The 23,327-nt window shown below is 49.6% G+C and overlaps 8 protein-coding genes across 8 annotated transcripts; 4 read left to right on the top strand and 4 right to left on the bottom strand.

Annotated features, from left to right (window-relative positions):
* Positions 1-403: 403 nt before the first annotated feature.
* Positions 404-2,936, top strand: PEX2_019800 (putative histone-lysine N-methyltransferase (Ash1); the record flags this gene model as incomplete). Its single annotated transcript, XM_016739255.1, has 4 exons — positions 404-1,514; positions 1,571-1,944; positions 1,998-2,197; positions 2,249-2,936. The coding sequence occupies 4 exons, from the start codon at positions 404-406 to the stop codon at positions 2,934-2,936; spliced, it is 2,373 nt and encodes a 790-aa protein (XP_016599194.1).
* Positions 2,937-3,830: 894 nt separating this feature from the next.
* Positions 3,831-5,998, bottom strand: sC (sulfate adenylyltransferase; the record flags this gene model as incomplete). The annotated part of the gene is made up of 5 exons (XM_016739254.1): positions 3,831-5,026; positions 5,079-5,224; positions 5,419-5,601; positions 5,691-5,718; positions 5,830-5,998. The coding sequence occupies 5 exons, from the start codon at positions 5,996-5,998 to the stop codon at positions 3,831-3,833; spliced, it is 1,722 nt and encodes a 573-aa protein (XP_016599193.1).
* Positions 5,999-6,813: 815 nt separating this feature from the next.
* PEX2_019780 (uncharacterized protein) lies at positions 6,814-9,380 on the bottom strand (the record flags this gene model as incomplete). The annotated part of the gene is made up of 2 exons (XM_016739253.1): positions 6,814-7,928; positions 7,994-9,380. 2 exons carry the CDS (start codon positions 9,378-9,380, stop codon positions 6,814-6,816), a joined length of 2,502 nt encoding a protein of 833 aa, XP_016599192.1.
* Positions 9,381-11,012: 1,632 nt separating this feature from the next.
* On the bottom strand, positions 11,013-11,893 carry PEX2_019770 (uncharacterized protein; the record flags this gene model as incomplete). The annotated part of the gene is made up of 3 exons (XM_016739252.1): positions 11,013-11,508; positions 11,568-11,665; positions 11,714-11,893. 3 exons carry the CDS (start codon positions 11,891-11,893, stop codon positions 11,013-11,015), a joined length of 774 nt encoding a protein of 257 aa, XP_016599191.1.
* A 589-nt stretch (positions 11,894-12,482) lies between these two features.
* Positions 12,483-13,197, top strand: PEX2_019760 (LYR motif-containing protein; the record flags this gene model as incomplete). The annotated part of the gene is made up of 5 exons (XM_016739251.1): positions 12,483-12,533; positions 12,653-12,787; positions 12,953-13,015; positions 13,079-13,128; positions 13,188-13,197. The coding sequence occupies 5 exons, from the start codon at positions 12,483-12,485 to the stop codon at positions 13,195-13,197; spliced, it is 309 nt and encodes a 102-aa protein (XP_016599190.1).
* Positions 13,198-13,669: 472 nt separating this feature from the next.
* PEX2_019750 (uncharacterized protein) lies at positions 13,670-15,906 on the top strand (the record flags this gene model as incomplete). Its single annotated transcript, XM_016739250.1, has 2 exons — positions 13,670-13,681; positions 13,810-15,906. 2 exons carry the CDS (start codon positions 13,670-13,672, stop codon positions 15,904-15,906), a joined length of 2,109 nt encoding a protein of 702 aa, XP_016599189.1.
* Positions 15,907-16,324: 418 nt separating this feature from the next.
* On the bottom strand, positions 16,325-19,799 carry PEX2_019740 (putative ubiquitin conjugating enzyme; the record flags this gene model as incomplete). The annotated part of the gene is made up of 2 exons (XM_016739249.1): positions 16,325-19,572; positions 19,637-19,799. The coding sequence occupies 2 exons, from the start codon at positions 19,797-19,799 to the stop codon at positions 16,325-16,327; spliced, it is 3,411 nt and encodes a 1,136-aa protein (XP_016599188.1).
* Positions 19,800-21,026: 1,227 nt separating this feature from the next.
* PEX2_019730 (uncharacterized protein) lies at positions 21,027-22,841 on the top strand (the record flags this gene model as incomplete). Its single annotated transcript, XM_016739248.1, has 1 exon — positions 21,027-22,841. The coding sequence occupies one exon, from the start codon at positions 21,027-21,029 to the stop codon at positions 22,839-22,841; it is 1,815 nt and encodes a 604-aa protein (XP_016599187.1).
* Between the last annotated feature and the right edge of the window lie 486 nt (positions 22,842-23,327).

Here is a 23,327-nt window from a genome sequence, read left to right as displayed (position 1 = left end):
ATAATCCATATATCCACATCATTCCAGACGTAGAATCTTTCGTGTTCATGTGGGGTCGAGTGTGAGGGATTTCGGCATTCCACCAGAGCACGAGATCTGACATTGTAAGCCCTGGCGGATGCTTACTTTCCCCTTCTCCCTTGCTTTTTTATTCTTTTTATTGCATTAGTACTCTTGTAGGTCGGGAAATTCTACGATTGGAGTGTTCAAAAGTGTTGTTGCACGCGTCAGACCCTCACCCTAAATTGATAAGAAGCGCGCGGGAAGCTGATCCTCTTCGATCCGACACCTTCCCCTGATATTTCCCCATCCAGTCCGACCACACGCGCCAGTTGTTCTACATCGATAGAGAAAGGGCGGTTCCAGGTGGAATTGTCCTTCTTGTTATCTCATTCTCTCGAAAATGGCGCCACGAACGTCCCGATCCATCGCGTCCGCTGCTCCCGACGCTCAGGCTCACGAGCCTACCGATGACAATATGAGCCTCGACGTGCCAGAACAACTCTTGACTCCTGAAAACAGTCGCTCCGAGACATCAAGCAACAACGAGAACGCGCTGACCGACGAAAAACCCGCAGGACGGCGGAGGTCAACACGAGTTGCACGCGCATCGTTGCGGCCTGGTGAGCCACTAGACGACACACCCGAGAACGAGGAACCCGCAGCCTCATCTAGCGAGGCTTACGTCGACAGCCTTGCCAAAGCAAAACGATCACACTCTTCTCTACGTCACAGTATTGCAGTGATGGAATCGTCCTTGTGGAGCGGAACTCCAGCCGACGATGATGCTGTGGCCGACGACACTGTAGTCCCCGATACACCAGTCTCAAAGTCTTCCCAGGACTTGAAATCTGAGGATATGAATATGAAGCTTCAGCAGCGGACGCTACGAAAGCGTGTAGGGAAGGCATTGGCCGAAGACGAAGGAACAGCCACGGCTGAACTAGTCCCACCCCGAACCTCTCCTCGCAAATCTGTGCGACGGTCAGGTCGCTTCAGTCTGATGGATAAGGCCTCGGGTCTGGTTGACCGAGCCAGTAGTATATTGGGAAAGCGCACGAGGGGCCTGGGAGACAAGGATCTTGGTCGGCGTTCTAGCCTTCGCCCTCGCAATATTGCCCCGTCGAAAGATGAGGCGGCTCTTTCGACAACCAACGAGCCTGCATCGAAGAAACGTCGAGTATCTGAAAGCGACTTGTCCAAGCTCCAAGATCAGGATTCCGAAACAGATGAACCGGCTGCACCTGCTTCACCGCGACCTAGGCGCAAAATATGGCTGTCGCATGGCCTCTATACAGGACAGGAACCCTCGGACTCGCCTCCTAAGCAGCGTCGGAGTAAGAATTCGAAGAAAACTGGAACTGGTCCCATGCACCGCACCATCCTTCCCATGCCGATGTTCAAGGGTGCTCGTCTTTTGAAGACTGGACGAGACTATCAGCTGCCGTTTGATATCTTCTCGCCACTACCACCTGGCCAGCCTAAGCCCGACGAATGGCGCAAGACTAACAAGAGTGAGTGGCATTTCGAGTATCTCACATCATGAAGTGAGGGCTAACAGATAGTCTAGATGTTTTTGTTGGTGATGCCGGAAGTTTTTGGAAAGCGAACAAAAACCTCGAGCTGTCTACTTGTATGTGCATTGAAGACACTGGCTGTGATGAGAACTGCCAAAACCGCTACATGTTCTACGAATGTGACAACGGCAACTGCAGGCTGGGCCCCGAGTGCGGTAACCGAAATTTCGAGGGCCTTAAGCACCGGACCAAGGCCGGAGGCAAGTATAATATTGGAGTCGAAGTCATCAAGACAGCAGATCGCGGGTATGGCGTCCGCAGCAATCGTTCCTTCGACCCCAACCAGATTATTGTGGAGTACACTGGCGAGATCCTTACCCAGCTTGAGTGCGAGAAGAGGATGAGAACAGTATACAAGAACAATGAGGTATGTGCCCCTTTCTCTCGGTGCTGTTACTATTTATTGACATCGTCAACTAGTGCTACTATCTCATGTATTTCGATCAAAACATGATCATTGATGCTACTCGCGGGTCCATTGCTCGCTTTGTTAACCATGCGTGTGAGCCAAACTGCCGCATGGAGAAGTGGACTGTTGCTGGCAAGCCACGCATGGCACTGTTCGCTGGAGATCGAGGAGTCTCGACCGGGGAGGAATTGAGCTATGACTACAACTTTGAGTGAGTATTACATGCAGATCAACTCACTTGACCATGTGCTAATACTATCAGTCCTTACTCTAACAAGAATGTTCAACAATGCCGCTGTGGATCAGCGAACTGTCGAGGCTTCCTTGGTCCCCGGCTGAAGGATAAGCAGCAACGTGCCATAGAAATCGAGAAACGTAAGGCCGAGGAAAGCACAAAGAAGGCAACTACAAAAAAAGTCATCGGTAAAAAGCGAAAGGTCTCAGAAGAACCCGAAAGCGACGACTCATCTCAAGGCAAAAAGCGCAAGATGACCAAGTCCAAGGCCATCAAGGCCAGCGTGAAAAAGGCCGTGGCTACTGTTCGTGGGAAGAAGACGACAAAGACAACAGCAAAGGGCAAAACCACCACTGCTGTCAAATCGAAGACCAACGTCAAGTTACCAACTGTTAAAGCCGCAGGCCGGATCAAGGCCACTGTCCGTGCTTCCCGAACTAACAAGGCGGCCAAGCAAACCCCGGCTTCTCCCAAGAAGACAACATCCCAGCTCAAGCGGCCTTCTGCTGAGACCAAGAAGAAAATTCTTGCTGCTGCTTCCAAAGGCTCCGGGGCTTCTCCCCGCAAGCCTGCGAAACAGGCCCCCGCCAAGAGCCCTATCAAGGCCAAGAAGCCTGCTCCCAAGGCTAAAAGCACTACCAAAGGGGGCTTTGGCAAGGGAGTCAAGAGTGTTGCTCGGCGTGTTGTGAAATCTGTCAAGGGAGCAAAGAAATGATTAACCTCTGGTCAAACTACAGTCAACACCTCGTCTTTGTGAGCTTTTCTAGACTCGAAAGAACCGAATCATTTCCGCAACACATCTTTTGCTGTTTGACAAACCCAAGTCTGTCAATCAACAGCTGGGAAGTCTTATCTTATTTTCTGTTGACCTCGACACATCTCGACACTTCTCAGGGGTCCATTATTTCTATTCTACTTGATAATTTTTCCCTCGGTAATCTTTTATTCTTTCTACTTTGGCTAAAAATCCCTTTTGGCAAATTTACCCCCTTGTACGACATTGTGTGTTCCCCCTGGCGTTTGTTATTTCCCTACCCCTTTCTTGTCTTTTTTTTCTATTTCCCTTTGCATTTTATTTTTACTGTGGCTTCATGATTCCTTGAGTTTTGGCTTTATGCGTCATGGTTATGAAAGTGAGAGATTGCTCTGATCTCTATAGCTAGGGTAGATGCCTTCAAATTCAACATGGTTTTCCCTGGATATCCTAGTCTCTTGTAGATTTCGAAAGTCTTTGGTGAAGTCTAGATATAGTAGTATATATATATCACCGAGAGATACGGCATTTGATAAGATGTAGTTGCTTTTTCTCCAAGAAATGTTCTGCCAAGATATTAAAGAATTGCAAGATTTCGTTTAATATATTCATCTGTAACCGTCGAGGTTTTGATTACCCTACGCTATGGTTCTACTCATCTATTTGGACCAATACATTTTATAGGGTAGAAAAGAAGTTTAGAACATCAAACCGAATCTATTGGCAAATAGAACTATCTAAGCCAGGGGAATCCATAGAAAAAAAAAGCCCACGAGTTAAAAGCCAGCACATTCTTTCATGTGCAGCAAACCATATAATCGACTCCAACAAGCCTCACGCAACCTTACAGAATTTTTACTGACGCTCCAGGAAACCCTGGCTCTCCAAAATGAGAATGATCTCGTGCACAATGCTGCGCACGCTCTGCTTGGAGAAGTCGACAACGAGATCAGCCTTCTCAGGAGCCTCATAAGGATCATCGACACCAGTGAAACCCTTGATCTCACCACGACGAGCAGAAGCGTAGATGCCGCGCTTGTCGGACTTCTCGCAGTGCTCGAGGGGAGTGGCGACGTGCACCAAGAAGAAGGAGCCAGCCTGGGAGACGGCGTCACGGGCGAACTTGCGGGACTCCTCGTAGGGAGCAATGGGGGCGGCAATGACGGCGGCACCGGCGCGGGTAAGCTCGGTGGCAACGAAGGCAATGCGCTGGATGTGGGTGTGGCGGTCCTCGCGGGTGAAGCCAAGCTCGGAAGAGAGCTCGTGGCGAACGGTATCACCCAGCAACAGGGAGACGGAGCGACCACCCTGCTGGTTCAGGGTAACCTGCAAAGCGCGGGCGATGGCATCCTTGCCGGAGTTCATGTAACCGGTCAGGAAGATGGTGAAACCCTGGGTGGCGCGAGGGGGGTTGGACTCGCGCAGAATCTTGACAACCTCCGGGTAAGAGAACCACTCGGGGATGTGGGCGCCGGAGCGCAGACGACGGCGGAGCTCGGTACCGGAGATGTTGAGGGTCTTGACGCCAGCGGGGACCTGGTCAACGGGGCGGTACTCATCGGTGTCGGGGAGGTAGGTAACCATCTGGAATTCGACGACCTCGATGCCGAGCTCGTCCTTGTACTTCTCGACGGCGTGCTGAGCATCGTAGGGGCCGTAGAAGTCCTCGCCCTTGGAGTTGGAACCGGGACCGGCGTGGTCACGACCGACAATGAAGTGGGTAGCACCATGGTTCTTGCGGATAATGGCGTGCCAGATGGCCTCACGGGGACCACCCATACGCATGGCCAGACCCAGGAGACCCAGGACGGCCATGCCGTTGGGGTAGCGGGGAAGGAGGGCCTCGTATGCGCGGACACGGGTGAAGTGGTCAATGTCACCGGGCTTGGTGAGACCGACGACGGGGTGAATCAGGACATTGGCTTGGCGGGAACGGGCCGCGCGGACAGTCAGCTCACGGTGGGCACGGTGCATGGGGTTACGAGTCTGGAAGGCGACGACGCGGGACCAGCCCAGCTTGTCGAAGTGGACGCGCAACTCTGCGGGGGTGTCTGTGGAGGATATATTAGCCAGATTCAGGGGCAGATGGGGAATTGCACATACAGCGGAGGGCGACATAGTCGTAGTGGTTGAGCTTGTTGACAGCCTCAATCTTTCCACCAATGTAGAACTCCTCGACGGAGTTGTTCAGGTACACGATAGCCGGGTGCTCTGGGTCACCGCCGAAGACGAGCTTAGCTTCTCTAGTCCTAAATTGGGGGAGAACCACGTCAGCGAGCCCCACTATAGCACGAGCCACTTCAACTCATTGGGTAAGGATTCGAGGTATGTGACATCAAACGTCCATAATAAAGATAAAACAAGGTATCCGAGGATATGAAAATAACGATCGACAGTGCGACCGGATCCGAACATGGAAATGGAGAGAAAGGGGAAAACTCACTTGTCGGGGCGGTAAATGTCATCGATAGTAAGAATAGCCAAGTTACGGTCGTCACGGAAATCACGGAGGGTGATGCGAGTACCGGCCTGGAGCTTCTTCTCGTCGATAACCTTCTGGCTAGCATCGAGGGTAATGGGCATGGAGAACACATTGCCATCGGCAAGGCGGTTTTCCTCACAGACACTATGCACATTGTCAGCTGCCGCTGTTATAGATTTTGGTGTAGAATGAGAGATCTCTCATTTCAATAGGATCATTCGTGTCACACATACCGGTCGTAGTCTGCCTGGTTCATGAAACCTGTATTCAAGTTAGCTTCTATTGCCCCTCTATGTGCATGTCCCTCTTTTTTTTTTTTGTTTTTTTTTAAAAAAAGAACATTTGAATCTCAATAGAAACAATTGCACTTACCCTCGAGAGGAGAGAAACCTCCGTTCATAATCAGCTCGAGATCACACAGCTGGCGCTCAGTAAGGGTCACAGCGGGGAGGGTCTCGGCCTCAGCGGCAAGCTCAACCTGGCGGGGAGCATCGCGGGCGAGAAGGTCCTTAAGGACACCACCGTGAGGGGCGTTGGCCATTATGAATATGAAAAGGACAAAAAAATAAAAATCAAGAAGAGTAAGGAAGAAAAGAAAAAGAGGGAAAGCTACGCTTATCAAGAAATTTCCTGTAGGAGGGGTGTGGATTGCACCATCCACATCCAACAGAAGTCGTCGACATGTGGAGACTGGTGGAAGTCTTGGCTTGTCGATTTCCTCGGGGTACACGCAGTGATTGTCCTATTATTATGGATATTATGGATCTTAGGGCTATTATTGTCTTTTGGGAATATTCTAAATGAATTTATGTATGTAACTAATACTATAGAGTCCTTTACAATTCTAGCAGTGAGAGTGTATAATGCTAATATCCGAACCTCCCGCGGAAGTATGGACTCCAACATTGTATGCTGTACAAAGTGCTGAAGTTTCCGATTTTCAGGGGTAAATACACCATCGCTTTGATTAAGATCATCAAATGAGATACATTTGATTCTAAAAAAGAACAAGTAGTGCATATATATAGTCCAAAGTAACTAGTATGTTGTTGTACTCGTTGGAGTATAACGTAGACCGATCTAAAAGCGTCTTAGCCCGACGCCACATCTGCAGAGGCTGATATCACGTGATGAAGCACGTCACCTCCGCGCGGAATCACGACATTCCCATTTCCAACATCTCCAAGTTAGGGCAAGATCGCCATGGTGATCTGAAAACCCTAAATCAGGGAAATGGCCTCTATAATATATACAACATACAATATTGAATCCACTAATAACTAACACAATATACATGATTAAATTAACTCCAGACCAGTATGGACAACCTATATATATACCTTCCCCTACATATGTTCACTGCGCCTTCACCGTGCTATTGGGAAGCGTTATAGTCAACTTCTCAAAGTCCACCTTAAACTCCCCCACCTTCATGGCCGGCTGAGTCGCGTTCGCATAGGAATCGACCAGGTATCCTTGGATATCCTCCTCCGAGGCCAGAGCCGTGTCAAGCGAGCCTGTCTTCTGCAGAATATACAACACTGCAACCCGAGAAAACCCAATAACGTTTTCTGGAACGCTGGTGACAGTAGATGTGGACGTGGATGTACTTTGCTCGACGGCAGTAGATTGCACGCTGATCTTGGTAGCGGTGGCGGTCGTGGCTGACTCGGTTTGGGTGGGTGTCGACGTGGTCGTAGATGACTTACTCGATTCCGAGTCATCGTATAGGATACCGTTCAAAGTGGCCTCGGAACGGACAGCTAGGACTGGTGTTGGGTCGGTTTCTGAGAGGGATGGAGTCGAATCGTCTATCAACTGCACAGATCGACGGGTCTTGCTTGTATTGTCACTTGTGACTTCGCTGAAAGCCACAAGCTCGTTTTCGGTCGTGCAGGAGACGTTGTTGATGCTGAAGAGAGCCATGATTGTGACTGAGTCGAGGGTGATATTGAATTTCTCCTTGGATTCCTCGAATAGAATAGGGAGTGAACTGCCCATTGTCGCGTTCGATCCGTTATTTACCAGAGCGGTGGTGCAGCTACTGTCACCCGCAATATTGCATTGTGAGCCGGTATAACTGTTCGAGCAAACACACGAGCATTGGGTACCGGCTGAGACGCTCACGCCTCCATTCTCACAAGGGTGCTTTTCAGCACAGGACGAGCCCGCTTTCTCACGGGGCACGGCGACAAGGAACACAGGAAGAAGAATCGCGAGCACAACGATGATGAAGATTGCAATGCAGATGATCACGAAGATCTTCCGAGGCATTCCGCAGCACATCTTTCTGCGTGGAGGAGCATTTGGGTCGTCTTCATTGGAGTGAAGCTGCTCAACATTACGTAAATTAGAGCGTCCAAAGAAAGGCCATGATGTGCGTGATCCGCGATTTTCAGGTGTCGCCAAACCCGGAGGAGGGAATGAGGCGAGCATATCCGATAGAGAGCCAGATTTGCGTGGTCGGTGTCCTATACACACACTAGTTAGTTCAATTTCTATATTCTGCATGGTGATCTGGATCCGAAAGACTCACCCATCCCGACCCTGTACCCTGCCTCATCACCACCAGCCAGATTATTAGCCCTGCTGGCGGTTCTGCCATGATCCAGGTTCGATGCGAGCTTTGTCGCCCTCTTAATCAAATCAGATAGACTGGAAAGGCTCCCACGAGCCTCTGCATCCCGCAACGCATGCATATTCAAAGCAGGAGGCTTGTGACCGCCAGGTCTTTTGTCGCTCATTGTTGGTGCAGCAGTAGGCAGCGCCCCGAAGGCCTCGAGCTCTTTTTCGAGGCGTGCATCGGAGGGCGAGTCATAATGCGGGGCAAAGGGTGGCTTTTCCGGGTCCACGCCTTTCACTGATTCACTGGATGCTGTAGTAGACGAATTTCGTAATTGGCTTGGTATACGGGGCACCTGGCCTGCAAGACCTCCCATCCCGATAGATCGTACTGCCGTCTCCTTGGGGGATGACTCCTCCTCGGTGGGTGTTGGCATGTCTACAACGGAAACAGGGTTTGACCTGAGGATGGTACGCATCGTCGGCTTTCCTCGCTTTCCAATACTAGCATTTCGGACAAGTCTCGTATCGTCCTCTTGGAAGCCTGGTGAGCGCTGGCCATCGTCTGAATCTATGTCAAGATATGCTCCTAGAATCTCGGACTCGGCGGGACCGGATCCCCAACTCAAGGGGATGGCTCGGCTCGATGCGACGGAGCATTTTGTTAAGCGAGGATCGGCGAACTCTTCTGGAATAGGCGGAACAGATGATTGAGGAGCCAGGCCAGGCTGTCGCATATTGAGTGGTGCTACAAGACCTGCTGTCCGGTGCCTAGGGTCATCCTGGGGAAGACCGGACTCGGATAACAGAAACGTAGGTGGAAACTGGGGCACATCGGGAACAGAGGGTGTCGACGAAGCTACAGATTGTCTGAACAAATCATCCGTTGCAATCGATATTCGAGGAGTCATGTCAATTGTGCTCGTTGGACTGGCTGGACTGGCAGGGACATCGTTCATCGGCCGGCGCGACTGCGCTAGCGGAGGCGGCTGAAGTTGTGAGAAGGAACGAGGAGGCCTTTGGCTTGGGCTCGAGCTCCTTTCTGAGACTGGGCCATCCCGTTCCGAGTAAATGGATGGCGAAGGGAGCTCACTCGGATGAAATGGCCTCAGAGGTGGAGGACCACGCGGAATCATATACCTAGGATGTTGATTGATCGGGTGCGGCGGGAGACCCGAATCAGGAAGAGGCCATTGCGGTTGATGAGAGATATCCCTGGGAACCTGAGGTTGTCTCATCTGCTGGGGTGGCGAGGCTTGTTCTTGACGCACGCCGGCATCCAGCATTTGTCTGGCACGCTTGACGGATCCTTTCCGGCTAGGTTCCCCAGAGGGAACGGAGCTTGGTACGTCTGTGCTCATTGCAAGGTTTTATTGTCGAAAAAAATGTAAGTCTAAATGGAATGTTGGAGTGGATGCTCTTGTAAAGTTTGCGAGACATTAGGGCTCGCAGGGTATCAAGTATGGCGAGGTGGTACTGCGGTCCAAAGGAGAGACTTGTCTTCCGGATATTGACTGAAAATGAACGATTGATCGATACCTTGATTGTCTTGAAAAAGAATGAAAAGATACCGAAAGGATTGAAACCAGAGAAACGGCGTCTGGCGACTGAGCAAATGTCTACAGGATCGTAGAAAGTGGATAAAGCAATGAACACGATCTAGAAAAGCAAGATCCACAGGATCAAGATCGCAAAGGAATGGAAGGGCATTCAATGCCACTGTATATAATAGTCAGGACTAGCTCCATTCAAGTGATCATGGAATTGCCTTGAGCAAGACCTACCGTTCAAAAAGGGGACTGGAAAAATGAGAGGAACCGCTAGTATCAAACTGGCGTTCAAGACTAGATGGGTTAACCCCCAATCTTTGACAGGCCTGGGTAGACTTACAATTTTGAAAAGGGGAGAGCCTCAAGCCCTTTGGAAGTTGAGAAAAAGGAGAGAAAAAAGAGGCATTGAACCTGACACCCCAGGGTTAACGCGGTTCCTGGCATGGATACTAGTCCACATCTCAAACGGGAAGTATATTAATGCTAAACATCAACCCTGAACTATTAATTTCTTTGCATTTCACTAGTCCTGTAATATAAGAGTACATGGTACGGAGTACTTTATATCCGAATACTCCGTACATTATACATAGATGTCCCTCTCTGATGAGTATCGGATCTACCCCCTACAGAGTACACTGAGATATACATGACTGCTCAACATGGCATCTTTGGAAAAAAGAAGGGAGAAAGGAAATGAAAGGTCGGGGCCTCATCGTAAGACCCCTAAATTGCTCCGTAGGCGAATCACATGTCAACTACTCCGTATGTCAGTGGGGTTGGGGTTAGTCCCGGACGCTAACGTCTCATATTAAGACTCTTTTTAGCAATTTGAAACTTGGCATAGCCCAGTTACTGAACACGTTAACAATGAAATTCATGCATTGCATAATGTATGTTGTACTAAAAAGGTACAGGAAAAGTAAAGCTTGGGGATTTTGATCCAACTGTCCAACTCGGCTATATCATCAGTACTTTGTACTCTGGAGAGGTCGGAGTATATACCTAGACTGGGCTTTACACTGAAACATTTTTAAACCTACTTGGTACTACTCCGTACGGAGTCATAATTAAATTGCGCCCCCTTTAAATCTTCATGTTCACTCCGTACTCCGTGCGAAGTACAATTATAGTAACATTGAATGCTCCGCTCTCTACGGAGTAGTCTCTACTCCGTACAGATCCACAATAACTAAGCTGGTCTGGGCTCTGATGCCACATGAACGGTTCGTGGGTCATGTGGAGGATAATATATCGTAGATTGTGTTGCAAGTCAAAATTTTAGATCCGAGGCATTTGCGACTTCAAATTTTAAACACATCCGGTCACATAAGGTGATCTCCTTAGGATCTCAGAAATAGAATGCTCTGTGCGACTTGTCAACGTCAACTTGACCTTGCGACGGCTAATCAACCGCGCAACGTTGAACAAGTTCACGGATGACTACAACGCAGTTGCGTCGGAGGATTCAATTTCCAGCCGAGCCCTTACGCGGCTTATCTGCTGTTCTAGGGCTCGCATTTCGACTGTTGTGCTGGCCAAATCTGGCACCTGATTATCTATCGCATTTGCGAAAGAGTCTTGCGCCCTGCGTAGCGACTGGGGGACCAATATTCCATACCAATGAATTGGATCGGCAGAACGGAACTTCTTAGAGGCGGGGTTTGGTTTTTCGACAGGGGTGATTTCGGTTTCTGCACTGTCAGAGGGTTCCGAGCTAGCCGTCTCGGCCGGGCTACTTTCCCCGGAGGCCTCGAGCTGTCCACCCAGGACTGAAGAAGAAGCTTTGGTTTCGTTGTTCTCATCGGCCTTCTCTGGTCTCTGACAGGGTGTGGTATTGATGGAGAATGTATATTCAGAAACAGGTAGCGCAGTGATATCCTCTTTCTCTTGCGGATCGTTTGTGGATTTCTCCGTGTTTGGTTCGGATTGAATTGATCTGTCAATTTCGGCCAGTTAACATTGTGTCAGTAACCAATTGACAGCGGGTGAAGTTACATCTTTCTCGTTGCTTTCATGCGCCCATCATAATAATCAGGACCATAACGACGGCCAGGAGGACTGGAGAAATTGGCCTGGGCGAGAGAGAAAAACCCCTACTTTGTCTCAGCATATTTCATGGACCATGATTAAGAAAGTCATACCGACGACAGCCGTTCTGCTAGGCTTGAATGTAGTTTCTGCTGCCGATCCAGCAGGTGCAAGTATTTCTCAAGAAGTGTATCCAAACATTGGACCGAATCCTCCAAAGCTTCCGGCTTCACCTTCACTTCGGGTGCCTCTGAGCCCGGTCGCGAGGCTGGTGGCGTGGGTATTTGAGTCATGGAGAAAAAGATCAAAGGTGAATGAATCAGATATGTAATGCAAATATCTGTGAAGTCGAGTTGTGGACTTGAATCCAATAAACCCACAAGCTTTGAGATACAGAAGAAACGTGGAGCAAAGGAGCTCGGCCCCGGTAACTCCGTCATTCGTCTCCGAACGCAAAAGAATTTCCCACCTCTGCGCTTCTTCTCATCTCTTGCATACTTCAACCCACTGTGTCTCTTCTATTATAAGAGACTGTGCTACGAGAGATTAAACCCATCGATTCCTGTGTGATTTGATTTCCCCGGATCTTTGGTTCTTGCAAGATTGAACCGCCACCTCCGATTGCGTCTTTGATACGACTCATTGCGCCCAACGTATGTGAACTCCATTTAAACCCTCGACCACTGCGATACGAACCATTGCGCTAACTCAACTGTTCTTAGGACAAATTTTTGCCTCAGCAGCGCCGTGTCGACGACCACTCGACTAGGGCTTCAGTGATAACCTGGGGTTGACCAAACAGGTGTCTCGTACTCATCTTCGGCTTTTTGACTCCTGTCACCGTCTGAATCCTCTCGATACTCTTATCAAACCTCAGCTACCATGTCTGTCGCGTCCTTGCATCGTGAGACTGCCTTCCAGGCACGATCTTTGGTATGTCCTCTTGGCTCCGTATACGCTTCAAACTGGTGCGTTTATCTTTTGAGAGATTGACCTAACGTATTCCTTTCTCTTTTTATTAGTTCCGTTCCCTTCTGCGCTATTCCGGACAGTTTTCCAACTACAACTTCCGTGAATACGCTCGTCGGAAGACAAGGGATTCATTCCGCGAGCACCAAAACACTACAGAGGAACGTCGGATACAGGAACTGATTCAGGAGGGACTGCAAAGCTTGCGCTTGCTGAAGGTAAGTGTACCACATGGCTTTTTGGGGTGAAACTCGATCGGTGGCAGATGCGGGGGATCCATTTTCAACCTCGCGTATTGAAAGTCGACGAGTCTCACCTTCCAACACTGCCTTACAAGACATTGAACTCGACTATGAGGGATAATTATACTGACATAATCACAGAGACAAACGATCATCAGCCAGTTCTATCAGTTGGACAAGTTGGTAGTGGAAGGCCAGAAGGCTGTAAGTCCTGCTCTGGTTTAGGGCCTTGCTCCAGGATTCAAACTTATCTTGTTATTTTTGAAGGGAAAGGAAACCGGAAACCAGGGAGGCATTGTTCGCCAGAAGGACACTGGGTAAGTCATTGAATTGCAGCCCCATGCCCACCTGTTTTGCATGTACTAACATATAATAGTTGGGATTGATTCTTGAGAATCGGATGGAAACTTGTAACTATTCCATTTTGTTTTGTTTCGATAACTTTCCAATGGTGGAATAATTAAACACCTGCTCATTTTCTGTATTTATACACCCAGCGATGCAGCTGCAGCTGTAGCTATTTTTTATCAAGCGCTAAAAACGCCCCCATTCCACTCTTGAATTACAGTACACATTGCAATGAATTAGATTGTGTTTATTTGTATCAATTGAGAGATATCGTCACGATATAGATGGCTACTATAGCAAGGTGTTGCATGGATGTTCAATAAGTATGTATCACGTGATGTCTCTTTACGGTCTTGTAGCATTGCAACGCGACGGAGTTGCGCTGCTCCGCTACCATCACCCACTCCACCACATCCCGCCGAAGAATCCTCCCCGGGTCGTCCCCACAAGGACATTACAAGCTTCCTGATCGCGCGCACTTGTCTTTGAATTATTATAGGGGCATCTGCCATGCCTTCTACGGTACGTTTCAACTTACCCCCGTGGTGATCTATCTTATCTGGCCCCGAGCTGGTTACCCTAGACACATGGTCATCCTAGATATGCTAGATCTTAAATTGCCTGAATTAGCTGGCTAAAACCCACCACAGTTCAGAGCCTCGCGCTCAGGGCGACACCTTGACGGTGCCCCGAACCGTACCCGAACCGGCCAAATCGATCACGATGTCTTTGAGGGATTGCCAGTGCGTCGCTGGTCCCGACAACAGCACACCTTCTCTCAAGCGCCCAAAACCGAGGACTCGGAATTTGGCATTCAGGGTCCAGGTGGAGGGCCAACGCTACCAGAGCTCCCAATGCCAAGAGACAGCCAGCTCTTGCCGCCAACCAGTCGCGCACTCCTTCGAGCAGCCCGTGCCGGATGTATCCATATTCGCCAGGGCAGTCGAGCAGCTGATGATGGGGATAAAAGTGTGGTAGATGCGGAAGACTCGGCCTCTGCATCCCATATGGCCGACCGGAGCTTCACAACTCGCAAATGGATGACACTTCCTAAGCACCTCGAGCCTGCGGAGGTTGAATTTCTGGCAAAGAGGCGTCCTGGTCTTTTATCTCTTTATGGTGCCGCTGCTGGTACAGATGGGTCAGCTTCTGGACCTATGAGGAGGACGAAATTCAAGAAGGTTGATCCTGAAACAGGCAACATCTCTATCTACGAGGCGTGGGTGCCTGAGGGACACCGCATTGAAGGAGAGATTACTGGTGATTTACAGACTATTGCCGAGCACAGTCAAGTGCCTGTGAAGCCCGAGGCGCCTGCACCTGGAACAGTCGTCGAGGGGGTCGGCATTGTCAATGCGGAGGGTGTTGTTGTTGCGGAGGCTGGTTCAGCGGCTGTCATGACACCTCCAAAGCGACGTCCACCTCCACCGAAACGAAAGGGCAAAGGCATTGGAAAGGGCCGGAAGAAGAAGGTCATGTTTGCGCCTGGCGAAGGCGCTGATGCCGCGACAGTACACGGAGTTGGCCCTGCTACTGGCAATGGGGAGGGTGGCTTCAAGAGAGAAGGCCAGGATGATGCTTCGCACATGTCCATAGACCAGGGTGGTCAAGATGAAGACGACGAAGACGGCGACGAGGGTGATGAGAGTGACGATGGTGACGACTCCATGATGGACGCGAAGACTCCTGATACCCCCCAGCCTCTGTCTGGCACAGAGTTTGCGGATCAGCCTTCAGTCGAAACTCCTGCCGAGCAGTCAGTTGATGTCGACATGTCAGATGCCATCCCTGAAAATCAGCCTCCTGCCCCGGAAATTTCTCCATTAGCCGAAGATGGCAAGCAAAACCAGCCCGAAAAGACCTCAGAGGTGGATTTCGGCACCCTGACTTCCAATGTTTCTTCGGAGAAGGCTGAGGCCACCGAATCAAATGAGAAGCCTGTCATTTTGGAGTATGACAAGACTCCCACTTCTCCCGCCGGAACTTCCCTAACGCCGAGTGAACCCACCGAGCTTTCAGCTGCGGTTGGCGAAGCCCAAAACTCAGATGCCAAAGTGCAAGAGGAGGAAGCCATAAATACAACGGGTGATCTTGCACCAAAGGAAGAACCTGCTCTTCCAACCCAGCAAGAAAACGCGACTGCCCTGCCACCTGTCAGCCGCGAAACATCCCTAGAACCCCCAGTAGCACGTGAGCATTCAGAACCCGAGCAGACTGCGGCATCGACCGATGTCTTGGCAGAGACTCGGGAATCCCAACAGATTCCAAGCGAGTCTATTCCCCACCCTGGCACACAAGAACAGCCCTCGACGGCTACCGAGCGCGAACAACAGAGCCCCTCCGATGCTTCGAGGCCCAGTTTACAACCAGAAGAAGCAAAAGATATCGAGATGGGAGACGCCCCGGCACCGGAAGAAAGCCAAGGGGTAGATCATCAGTCTTCTGCAAGCCCAGACTTGCCTCAAGCACCGCCACCTGCGGAGAGTTCGGAGCCCCAGCCCGCTCCAGCGGATTCCACTACAGCTGCTGCCGCAGAACCCACTCTACTAGAAAAGCCAACGCCCACCGCAGACGAAAAGACCGAAGTAGCAACCGAAACAAGTGTCCCTGATCAAAGTGCCGCCCCCGAAGCAGAGCCGCAAGAAGATTCTCCGTCTACGGAAGCTGAGCAAGCCAAGGACGAACCCGAGCAGCTCCCAGAGCTCCCAGATACGATCCCACAGGCTGGTCCGTCTGAGTCTACATAAACCACATGTGAGGTTTTATTTTGTCCAGCCAACTAATGTACAATGAACGGTATTGTTTTGTCTACTACCCTTTTGTTAAGGGCTTTTGTGTCTGTGAATAGGCGTATGGTCTTTTTGGAATCATGGATCGTCGTGCATCATATTGTAGGACTACTTAGTTTTATTCTTCAACTGGAACTTTTTCTTTGAATGCACTCCGTTCACTCCTGCCTTCCTTATCTTTTTTTGTACAGCAAGGGCTTATCTTAGAGATTCTAGGTACGAAGCTACAAACTACGTCATACACGAAGAGAGGAGAAGAAAGTAACTAGCAAGTATTATCTCTCGATATGACAAGTTCAGCAAAGAGAGACTGGTTGAACCAGTTCAAAGCAATGTCAACTCCGTACAAATGTTTCTTTGAAGAAAAGAAATAAAATCACCAGGCAAGTTTCTGAATATCCTTCGAGATCTGCCATCCATGCGCCAACGCAACTCTTCTGTAGGCTTCGACCGCCTCGCCCACTGAATAGTCCATGTGACGTGCGTTGATATTCAGACGCGCGGGTCTTGGATCGGTGTTGGTGATAGCCATGCGAACCTGCAACAACACACTCTCAATTGAAGCCGTCGGTAGCCAGCCCGAGTGGGTAAGCAGTTCCATACACATAGAGCCACCAGCGGTAACGTGGCCGCCGCCTCCAGCAGCGAACTCGAGGAAACGAGGGCGGATCACCCGTACAAGGGGTGGATCCATGGGGAATTGAGGGGGGAAGCGAAACTCCATGACGACGCTTTTTTGGTTGATGGCTTTGAGGTCTTGTGCTAGTGGGAGGGATGGATCAAACGTGTGTAGCTCCACGACCCATTGATAGACTGTTGTGATCAAGCTGGGGTCAACGTACCACCCGAGCTCGTGGAGTGGCACTCGCTCCTGGATTTTGATGGTAGCCTGGAGATGCTGCTGTAGGACTTTTGTGCCCGAGGTCGTCGCAAACCGAGGCGAAGAAAGTGTAGGCAAAATACTGTCCTGTAGGGTTCCGGGTCGGAAATCAGTCTTGAGGGCAAGTTCTGGGATAGCTCCTTGCATGCTGGGACCTGGAGAACTTTCAGACATTTCATCGTCAGATAGAAGAATGTTGAGATCCTCTAAGGTCGTCTCAATGCTAGCGTTGTCGTAGTCGTCATCGTTTTCATGTTGCTCAGTATTTCCAACTGAATATTTGCGCCTCTTGGATGACGGCGCAAGGTCTGCAAGCCCTGCTTCTCTAGCAATACGAAGAAACTCCCCCCGTGGGCCGCTAAATACCGAGATAGGAATTTTGACCGACAGTCCGTTGGGGCCCAAAGCCAGGTAACGCTGATCTTGTTTGTATAAATGGCTTTCATCATTGTTGTGGGATGATGACTGGGATTTGTAGCTCTTTGGCGTACTCCCGTACGTGGATCCACCAGTTCTATCTGCCATACCAGGTACGTTGAGATCTTGGAGCCTGACGAACAGATACCTTGGTTGGATCCAATCTAAGTGTTGCACGACGTAGTGTGGGCTGTGGTTCACAAATTTATGGGGAGCATTGACTACCTCATTGAGAGAAATCACCGTCGAGAGCTTCAGTCGAGTCTCAGACCAAGTGGAAAGAATATGTGTGCCAGTGTATCCCAATGAGGTATGGAAGTGGTTCGACATGTAAACTCCATGGCCACAGGCGCGACCATGGAGAATTTGCTTGAAATGAAACCCCTCGCGTAGAATGCTGTGCCAATTATTCACAGGGCTGCCATGCCAAGCGAAAATCGTAGGATGATTTGGGTTCTGGGCCAAGGAGTTGGAATTGACCGCGTTGATAAAGCGCTGCTCTTTGTCCGCAGCACCTTGAACAAGTCTGAATTGGATGTAACCGCTCATTCCGACTACCTGGTGTCGAGGGTTGTCGTCATCTTGCTTGATGAAAGATCGATTTGAGGCTACAACCCAGCGTAAAAGATCCAATCCAGCAGGAGATATGACGTCCCTCCATGATGAAAGAAGCTTGCCACTTTCGTGGCTTCCAATGAAGGCCTTCATTTCCTTAATACCAGGGAGCATGCCTAATAGACAAGAAATCATATGTTGTTTTTGTACGGGTGCCAAATCGTCCAGATTGGTGTCGTAAACAACAATTTTCACTTGCCGAGGTGGAGCCCGCAGGTCTTTTGGCTGCAATTGACGGTCTTTGCTAATTGGAGGTGAGATGCGAATATGATTTGAGGTCTCACCGACGTGTTTAATGCGACAGTGCCATTCTTCTGCCTCTGGGACCGTAATGATGAGGACGATCCAATCACCTACTTTGACCGGAGCTGGCTGATTCAACTGAATTTCAAGATTAGCTGCATCAAATTGCCCAGTATGATATGTAGTAAGATCTGGGGTTTTTTGAGGGAGTAGCTTTTCGGGCACGCGCAGCCGAAGACCAGTCGGGAAGTCTTCAAGGAGCCCCGATGAAGCCCTCGAGTATGCCAGGCTGGTCAACAAGTCAACGACAAAGGGTTGAGAGCGAATCTCATATTCAAGGCTTGGGCCCAAGTCCAGCGCCATGTATTGATACAGACACAACGCGTTGGAGCAGACATAAGGCTTCAGTGACTCAAAGGTATCACCAGTCTTGCAGTGACAAACCAGGCAGAATTCTGTGCACTTGATAAAATGTCGCAGGGTAAATTGGATAGCAAGAAGAGGCAAAGACATATTAGAGATATTGTGATCCAGTTCAGTCATATGGTCAGCCACAAGGATTTCTGGCGTCGAAGTGGCCCAGCAGTCGGACTGATAGTGCTCCTCGGAAGAGATCTCAGAGCTGGCGTAAATCCTGCCTTGATTGGTCTGGAAGAAGAGCTCTGCCCCTGTCCATGAAAACCCATGTTTTAGTCGAAGATTAATGATACCAAACAGTCGCTCTCCGAGAAGTAAATTAAGCGACCTTCCAATGAACAGCGGCTTGAGAAGATGACCACACATTGTTTTGTCCGAAGTTGTACTCTCGTCTTTCGTCTGTTGATCCGGTGGTCCCTGTAAAGCTTCCATGGCGTGCTCTAAGGATGGCTTGTATGAATTACAGAGGCCAACATGCATCTGAATCGGTGAGCTCTTTGGATCACCTGCTGTCTCAATAATTGTGTGGAGATCAAAGTAGGTTGGTCGATAACGAATCAGTAAAACCAAATACTCTGAAGATTCGACGCTCCAGGCATTCATAGCTTCCTCAGAAATGCCAAGCTTGGAAATGCGGCAAGATACCGACACAATGATGGTTCCATATTTTGAGCCCAGGTATCCCACTTTGAACCCAGCGTTCTTGACCGCACGAAGGTCACGGCGAATCTTCTCTCGTAACCCAGGATCACTTTGAGTGGAGTTAAAAATTATGTTTTCATCATCAGACTCCCAGTCAGGCTCGGTATCACTGGCAGCCGACTCATCGTCGTTGGGGTCCTGAGTGCCTGTATCTTCTGGGTGACTGGATGTCGAATCAGGGTCAACAATAGAGTTGGTGATGATACTCTCAATTTTGCTTAGCAAGTCGTTGATGGTTAGACTTGTGAAACAGGGCACTGCGTTTTCCAGAGAGGAGGTGACTGTCTTGGGACAGTCCTCGGACGACGAGAAGGCTAGGAACCCATGCTCCTTGGGATAATCGTGAGAGTCTGTTTATGAGTTAGCAAGATATTAAAGCCTTGGAAGCCACTATGAGTTAGTGATATTTCTTACCTGAAACTATAGCCTGGAGGTCAAGGGTGGGGCCTGCCCCAGGTGCTGCGAATGTGAAGGAAATTGATCCATCATAGTCCCCTGTTCTGACATCGGAGATACAGGGGAATCGGCCAGGAACTGCCGCATCTGCGAGATCTCGCAAGAATTCCTTTCGTGGCATGATAGTGGCTCACTTTGTCAAAAGCTTCGAAAGAAGGAAGAAGAGAAGAAACAATGAGACGTGGAAGGCGGTGTGAAGGAAATGACCCTGGAAGTCAACGGAGACCAGGCAAGAAAATAAAAGAGAAGGTAAAAAAACGAATGAATAGGACGGACTAGGGGGGACAACAGAAGAGGGTGACATAAAAGGACAAAGGAAATAACGAGGAAGCCAAGTAGAAAACCATTTGAACTACCAAGGCAGCCTCAGGCGCCCAATGTGGAATAGCCCCACTATCTTAAATCTAATCGCGTCGATCAGTCTAGGTACAGATCTTGGCGTCGGATCCACTTCTATACATTTATGCTGTACACATGTAGTGTTGACCACATAGTTTTAACGTAAAGAACCACTCGTCTATCTATAACTGTTTGAATAGACTTGGTTAGAATGAGCCACAGTTATCGTCAAAAGCCGACATAACTCTCAATTTAACCCATAACAAACCCTCCTACAGCGAACCGGCTAAGACCAACGCCAATGTTTTAGCTATACGCATCATTGGTAAGCCCTACAACGCCAATAGCTAGGAATAGAGTGCTTCCAGTCTGTTTGTATACAACAAGTCGGGTCAGGTCGCTGCATATTGCATACCGGTCGTGAAGGAAATGAATAAAAGTTCGCATTCGAGGAGGCCCTCGCGAATATTTTCTAGTATTAAGTTCTCGTAACCGAGACTTAACGTGCAGCCATGGCAGGGAGTGCGCCAATTTGAACAATGATTCGGGTAAATTGTAGTGCATGGAAGCGCCCAAGTGCTTTCCTCGTACTCATGGTAAGCTATCGATAGAGAAAAGGCTCATTAGCACATTATCTTGTGACCTGAGAATCTCAAACCAAAAGTTTGGAGACTGATACTTGACTCCGATGCCTAGACGATTCAACAGGTGCCAATGAATGGCTAGATGGAGCATAACTTCGGCCACGAGAAAGACAGTAGTGCAGCGCTGTGGGCTTGACATTCGATTTTGAATGGAATGTAAATGTTAGCTCCAAGCTGATGTATATCTACCAAGCGACTGTGAAACTCCAATGCTATCGTCAGTTGAGATGTATGCCTATTTCAAATTATATCTTCCCAAAGCAAGGATATTATCCACTTGCCCATACAGAACTAAATTCCGGGATATCCACACATATAATGTCTACAAAAGTCACGTGTCGGACAAACACGACAAACATCCATCAATGACCATGTTAAGGCTTCATCGATCTCCAAACCTTTTCGGTGATTCAATCATGTTGCCTCCTCGAAACGCCATCGGTCGAATACTGAGTCATACCCGACCGACTCATCTACCTCGGATCTCCGGTCCCAGCGTATATCTCCGGCCATTCACTCATCGCACACGCCTACTTCTTCTTTCTCCGGCGCCAGGTCGCCCTCAACTGCCCTTTCTATCACCTCTTGCGCCGACCCGTCCACTTCCACCCCTATCAATACATCTCCGCCAGCACTTTGGTCGCTTGATATCTACCGAGAGCCGCGAGCATTACAAGCGAAGGGTATCGCGAGGTGTCAAAATCGGCCTATCGGTGTCTGCCATCCTTGTCTTGTTCTCCGCGATACAGCTCGGTATCTACCAAGAAGACATTGAGCATTCATGGCCTACTCCACCAGAATGGTCCTGGAAAAGCCGCTGGTGTCTGCGATCTGCGCAGGCACTGCAGAATCCCGAGCAAATCGGCAAGCTAATGACGAATTGGCCCATGGTCGCTGGATATCTTCGTGAGCTGCTGGAGCGTCTGGAGAACCTAGAGGGAGAGGGCAAAGGTCTTATTGAACAAGACGAGGGTGGGTTTTTGGTCGAAGGTGTCGGCCGCACTGGGTTCGATGTCTCCGCAAAGAGTGAGCCTTGGCGCCGCGGATATTTCCAGGCCCTGATGGGCGCTGCCAAGGCTGCCGAGAACCTAGACGGCTGGTTGACAGATCGCAAGCAGAAGATATCTGCGCCCGCGGAATATGTTGTTGGACCCTCAAATCCCCGACCAAAGCCCATGCCCGCTGGCCAGAAGAAGGTGCCGCGGGAGGAGGACTGTGAGCAGGCATCTCCGTCTCCGGAGCGCTTCTACATGAAAATTTTGACAACCAAGGGCTTTGACACAAGGCAGAAACTTGATGCTGCCTTGGCCTATGCTGATTGGCTTGATTTCAAAGGACTGGGCCTTACAGCAGGTGACATGTATAAGTGGGCCTTGGACATTGCTGCCAGTGGGCTGGAAGGAGATTCTAGCAAGATTGTGGATTTGAAGAATGGCATCTTGAGGAATAACGGTGGAGACCTACCCTCAGAGAACATCCTCCGTGTCTTCACGGCCCTCGCCGTCCATAACGCTCGCCAAGCCGACCTTCCAAGAGCTTTATCCCTCTTCACATCTGTTCTCAAAGCCCGACGCAGCCTCCCCCTATCCTCGGAATCTGATACATCCCCCTCTTTTCCGACTCTGCCTAAATCAAACCACGATCCATTCGCTTCTCTCTTCAAATCGCTCAGAAATGTCCTCATTCCCGTAGAGTACCCAGAACCTCTACCATCGGGTGACGAACCCCCACACCGCACTACGGTATCCGCCTGTGAAGAAGCAGGATTGATGACCTACATCGGGGAGATCTTGTACGCCTCCTCGTCGAAGGAATCCGGCCTTGCCTGGACGCGCGATGCAGTCGATTTGGCCGAGTCCACGATGCTCGACCTCGGAAATTCAGCCAACCGCACTGCTCGAACTCGCTGCGCGCAGTGCCTGAAGGTTGGGCTGGAGAATTGGAAAACGATGGTTTCTTCCCTTGTTACCCGTGCTCGACAAGAAGAACAGGAGAGCAGGGATCAGGCTAAGGGTTCTTGGTTTGGCGGCAAGCACCGCGCAGAGGCGAAGTGTCTCGATCGTCGACGTTGGGAGGCTGAAGATGCTATTCTAGAGGATCGAATTCGTCGCCTGTTCCCTCTGCTCGAGGGTGAGTCTGGGCTGGATCTCCTCGCTCCAAATAGCTCTCTGTTTGTATAGTATGATTGTCTGCTTATATCCCTGGACATTCGGTTTTGCGGAGTTGTGGTTACGTTTAAACATGTACAGATTACGTTCGCCACCGCAGTCAATTTTTGATATTAAGCTTCATGGATCTACAGCCTAGCGAGGTAAGCAAATCGACCTACCTAGGTAGAGAAGTATCGACGGCTATGATGCAAGTGCCTTTCCTATCATAAGCTGCAAACCAACTCGACTACCGTAGTCTATATCACAAAGAAATATTTTTATTCTCTACGTGAATCCTTTCTTGTTATCATGGCCCTTTTTGCGTGGCTTATGGGCCTGGGCTATTAAAAAAGCATGCGAAGAAGTTTTTGCTACTTTCAGGACTTCGCGCCACAGTTTCTTCATGGCCCGGGTTCTATCAAGCTTTATATATATAATAGCTTGGGACTTCTAATAAGCCACGCTGTAGTAACCCAATGATCTGTTTCAGCTTCCATGCGCTTTGGCGAGCATCTT

The sequence above is a fragment of the Penicillium expansum genome (genome assembly GCF_000769745.1).
Source record: "Penicillium expansum strain MD-8 chromosome Unknown contig52, whole genome shotgun sequence".
Classification (NCBI taxonomy): domain Eukaryota; kingdom Fungi; phylum Ascomycota; class Eurotiomycetes; order Eurotiales; family Aspergillaceae; genus Penicillium; species Penicillium expansum.
The sequence above is the reverse complement of the archived record's forward strand: the minus strand, read 5'-3'. Positions and strand labels throughout refer to the sequence as shown.